The 5530-nt window shown below is 42.2% G+C and overlaps 1 protein-coding gene across 1 annotated transcript; it reads right to left on the bottom strand.

Annotated features, from left to right (window-relative positions):
- Window positions 1-751: 751 nt before the first annotated feature.
- EAH_00051600 (hypothetical protein, conserved) lies at window positions 752-5142 on the bottom strand (the record flags this gene model as incomplete). The annotated part of the gene is made up of 6 exons (XM_013394169.1): window positions 752-873; window positions 1247-1382; window positions 1754-1821; window positions 2107-2697; window positions 2971-4071; window positions 4476-5142. 6 exons carry the CDS (start codon window positions 5140-5142, stop codon window positions 752-754), a joined length of 2685 nt encoding a protein of 894 aa, XP_013249623.1.
- Window positions 5143-5530: the final 388 nt, after the last annotated feature.

Here is a 5530-nt window from a genome sequence, read left to right as displayed (position 1 = left end):
TATAGAATAATATATATATCTGTATATATATATATATATTATAGATATATATATATATATATATACATATATATATATATATATGCGTATACACATAACTCCATACATTTATATGTATATATATATATATATGTATGTATATGTATATAATATATCTATATTTGTCTATATATATGTATATATAATTTACATATATATATATATATACATATATATATATTATATGAGAGCTGAAATTAAATCCGCGTTGATGCTTTGGCGGGAGGTAAGAGAAATATTTTTATTTGTGCGTTTTTCTTTTTTCTTTTTCTTTTTGTTGTTTTATTTTAATATTAATATTAATATTATTATTATTATAAAGCCTCCTCCGCCTTGTCAGGTTTAGTTGCATGCATTGTCTAAGTGAAAGTAAAAATATTTTATTTTGTTTTTCTGCTGTATGCAGAGCAACAACACAAATACACCGCACACACCTACGAGACTGCTGCAGAGAGCAGCTGAAATAAATAAATAAATAAATATATATATATATAAGTATAAATATATATACATATATTTATATATTTATATATTTATATATGCATATACGTATGTATATGCATATATATGTATATATACATATATGTACAAAAATACGTGTATGCACATATACATATATACTTGCAAGCATATACACATTATAATATATATATATATATTTGTATATATGCATGCATGAAGATGAGGCCCTGGTGCTGCAGTTGTTGCGACTTCAGTCTCTGGGAGAAGAGCGAGCAGAAAAAGAGAGATGTTGGTGCTGCTGTTCGTCTCTGCTGCTGCTGCTGCTGCTGCTGCTGCTGCTGCGGCCTCCTCCCTCAGTAAAGCATTCGAAGTCTAACAAATTGCAAACCCCCTTCGCCCACCAAATAACATGCATCTGCAAGGCACTAAACAAATACCCTAAAACCAGCAGCAGCAGCAGCAACAGCAGCAGCAGCAGCAGCAGCAGCAGCAGCAGCAGCAGCAGCACGCAACATAAAAAAAGGGAACACATCTCATTCTCTCTCTCTCTGTCTCTCTTTCCTTCTCTTTCTTTTCCTATATATATATACATATCCACTTATCAACTTATCTATCTACCTCTATATGTACACACATATATATATATATATGCATATATATATATGTGTGTGTGTACATATAGATGTAGATAGATAAGTTAATAAGTGCATGCAGCTGTTCTCATTTGAATAAACTGCATTCTTACCTACGACTCCAACGCAGCAAACAGCGCTGAGCTTTGAAGTAAAGCCGAGCAAAGCCCAAAGTGCATTACAGACAATGCCCATCAACACTAACGGCTGAGGGAGACACGCGTGCGACTTCGAACTAATCATCGTGCACTGCAAACAAACAAATATAATAATAATAATAATAATAATAATAATAATAATAATAATATTAATAATAATAATAATAATAATAATAATAATAATAATAATAATAATATCAATAATAATTATTATTATTATAGTGATAATAAAAAGAAGAATTGCTGTAATCTGGGAAAAGAAGAAAAACAAACGAAGGAGCAGCAGCAACAGCAGCACCACCAGCAGCAGTAAGAACAGCAGCAGCAACAGCAGCAGCAGCAGCAGCAGCAGCAGCAGCGGCAGCAGCAGCAGCACCAGCACCAGCACCAGCATCACCAGAATTGGCAGGAGTAGCAGCAGCAGCAGCAGCAGCAGCAGCAGGAGGGGTATATAATGCTTACGAGTCTGGGCACGTGAGCACCAAAGAGAGAGAATGAAGCAGGCAGCTGCAGCCAGCCGACGAAGTTAACTGGCAGCAGCAGCAGAAAGAGCAGCAGCGGTGCTGAAGACAGCAGCAGCAAGCTGAACCACCGAATGCAGCACAATGCTGATGTTGCAGAGATAGAGTTGTGCGACTCGAGAGATACCCAGCGTCTTCTCCTTCTGCTGCTGCTGCTGCTGCTGCTGCTGCTGCAGCCCCGCCTTCGGTTGTTGTTGCTGTTGCAATCTGCTTCGGATGCATAGTTGCTGCTGTTGCTGTTCCCTCCGTTATCCTCGCTGCTGCTGCCGTTGCTGCTGCTGGCTCTGTTCATACAGCTGGCAATGCTGCTGCTGCGATGTAAGCATGAAGCTGAGGGCCCCACAGCAGTGCGGGGCCCCCTAGGAGAACCCTTATGTAGGTTTGCTGCTCCTGGCATCCCTGCTGCTGGGTGTTGCTGCTGCTGCTGCTGCTGCTGCAGCTGCATCTGGTGGTGCAGCTGTTGCTGCTGCTGCTGCAGCTGCAGCTGCTGCTGCTGCTGCTGTAGAGGTCTCTTGTGTCTTGCTGTTGCAGGCCTACCACCGCCATTATGAGAAGGAGTTGCTGTGCTGCGTGTAGTAGCAGCAGCAGCAGCAGCAGCAGCAGGTGATGAAAGCGAATTAAGATTAATTGCTGCTTTATGTTTGAAAGCAGCTCTTTGGAGGGCTCGCCGCTGCAACGAAGGTGCTGCTGCTGCTGCTGCTGCTGCTGCTCTAGGTGAATCTGCTGCTGACGGGCTTCCACCTACTGTATGCAACCAACACGAAGGGGGGCCCCCCTCATGGGGCCCCCCATTTAAACTTCCAGTACGAGAGCAGCAGCGGGATTCGCTTTGCTGCTGCAGACATGCAGCAAAAACAGCAAGCCAGCAAACCTCTGCTACCAAGCCTGCAGCAACATACACAAGAAATCATGCTTAATATAATATAATATAATTTAATTGTATTTAATTTAATTGTATTTAATTTTATTATATATAATTTAATTAAATTAAAATTAATTTAATTTATTTTTTATTTTATTCGCTTTAATTCAACTTAATTCAAATTACTACAAATCCACACTTTAACTAAATTAAATAAAATAAATAAAATTAAGGTAATTAAATTAAGTTAATTAAATTAAATTAATTAAATTAAATTAATTAAATTGATTAAGTACCTATAGCATTAGTAATAAAGATTGCGTTGCTGTTAATCTGCATGCCGTATACAAGAGCAATGCTGCATGCAACAGCTTGAGCAGCAAAGACCCCAGCAGGTAGTGTAGCTGTATCTACATCTCGAAGAGCTCTTCTAGCTGCTGCAGCAGGAGAAAAGAACAGCAGCACAGCAGCAACAGGAGCAGCAACCTGCAGCACCTGTATTGAACCCCCTGGCTTCAGCTGCAGCAGCAGCGCAACAGCTGCTAGCAAACAAAACCATACACCTAAAGCCCCACACAAGCGAGCAATGCCGAATATCTTTCTGCATCTCCTTTGAGGAGCAGCAGATCCTGCTGCAGCATGTCTTCCTGCTGCTGCTGCTGCTGCTGCTGCTGCTGCAGATGATGATGATGATGATGATGCTGCTGAGCTTCCTGCTGCTGTCTCTTGCATGCGACTCTGCAGCGACTGAGGATCTAAGGGTTCACAACCATAGGAATTCAACCAGCTGCTGGGGGCCCCCAAAGAGGTACAAGGAAGTTTGGGGGCCCCTGTGGGTTGGGGGCCCCCAGCGAGGCCTCCACTGGTCGCTAAGAACCCTGTACGCCAGAGATGACGTTTCTTGCTTATCTTAGATCCTGCTTCAGCTGTTTCTGCTGCTGCTGCTGTTGCTTCATTAGGCGCACCAGCAGCAGCAGCAGCAGCTGCTGCTGCTGCTGCAGTACTAGCACTTGCTGCTGCGTTTCCTGGGAGAAATACAATAGAAGAGGGTGGGGCAAGAGAAGATGCATGTATAAAGTAATTATCGTCTTTAGCTGCTTCTGAAGAGGCTCCTACAACTGCAGAGCATTCATAAAGAGTTTGATTAAAAGCACTTAGACAAGAACGAGCTGAAGCAGCAACAGAGGGGGCCCCCAGGGCCCCTGGTATACTTGTAGAAAGTGAGACAGGTGCTGTTGCAGGAGTATCGCCCGAATGATTATAAACTGCTGCTTCTTCTACTTCTGTTGCAGGCCAAGGAGGGGCCCCTTCAATTGTACTTGTAAATAATAGAGGCAGCAGAGGCTCAGCAGACACCCGGGGCCCCACATTAATCAGTTCTCCAGAAGGTGCTGCAGCTGCATAATAAACGTACAGCAGCAGCAATGCTCGTCATCAATATAGTTCTACTAAATATATATAACTATAATAATAATTATTATTATTATTGTTATATATTATATAATAATAATAATAATAATAGTAATAATTGTTATCGATATTAGAGTTATTATAGGGATTACAATCTAATAATAATAATAATAATAACTATAATTATAATAATAATAATAACTATAATTATAATAATTATAATTATAATTATAGTTATAATAATTATAATTATAATTATAGTAAACAATAACAGTAATAATAGGGCACTTTAGCGAGCAAAGAACAGCAGCCCGTGTGTATGAATAAGAGGTTTGTTTGATATTTTTATTTTTATTTTTATTTTTATTTTTATTTGTATTTGTTTTCTTACGTGGAGGAGGCAAAGGCTCAAGATTGTCTGCAGGATGTTGCAGCACAGTAAGAGAGACAGACTCTGATAGAGGGCTTTCAGCTCTCTTAGGCTGTTCAACAGAGACAGGTAGGGGGACGCCAACGAAAGTAGGTAGCGGAACAATTGATAGTGGTGCTATTGCTTCATTTTGATTGGTTGAGTCTTCCTGTAGCTGCTGCAGCAAGGGGCATGCAGAAGGAGCTGGGGGCCCTAACAATGTGCTGCTAGAGCCTCCTAAAGGAGAAGAACCCTCTATACGTTTCGGCTGAGGAAGCACTTCATGAGGAGCATGCGCTAGCTCAAGATCAAGGGGCCCAGGGCATTGTAGGGGCCCAGGACCAGGCATAGGTAGAGATTGAACAATAAAAGATTGTCGCCTCGATCGTAGTGGGGCCCCCTCATTCCCTTGAAAGGAATCTACCTGAGGAGGTGACAGCTCCTGCTGCTGAGTCTCTCCATGAGAATCATCCTGCTGCTGCTGCTGCTGCTGCTGCTGCTGCTGCTGCTGCTGCTGTAGTATTTCACTGGGAAACTCTTGCTGCTGCGCATTCTGCACACCGTCTTGCTGCTGCTGTTGCTCTGGAGACTCCTGCTGCAACTCAAGATCCATTCGGTTCTCTCTTGACGGATGCTCAAAGGCATCCATGCTGCAGTCAACAACCCCTGACAGCAGAATACCTGGTGGTAGCTGCTGGGGTGTCTAGCACTGAATGTCTACTGCTGCTTGATGGCTGGGGTTTAGCGGGACCTAATATAAGAGTAGAAGAGACGAGAAGGGCCCTCTAACCACAGGAGAAGAGGGGGCTCCTCTGGGGTGTATACACCTCAACACCCTCGTCAGTCGTACTGTAGGTGAAGAAATACGTGAAATTAAATTCTCATGCGAAGGAAGATCTTAAGTTGACTGCCCTCTTCTGCAGGAACAGCCGAGCCCCCCAGACTAAAAAAGCAAATTAATAAGCCTTTTAGACTTAGGGGAAGGAATAATCTTGAATAAATACTGCGGAGTCGGGAGCATCAGCGAACGTACATAG

Source organism: Eimeria acervulina, genomic scaffold (genome assembly GCF_000499425.1).
Source record: "Eimeria acervulina Houghton genomic scaffold, Eah_scaff896, whole genome shotgun sequence".
NCBI lineage: Eukaryota > Apicomplexa > Conoidasida > Eucoccidiorida > Eimeriidae > Eimeria > Eimeria acervulina.
Note: the sequence above shows the minus strand (reverse complement) of the source record. Positions and strands in the feature narration are given on the sequence as shown.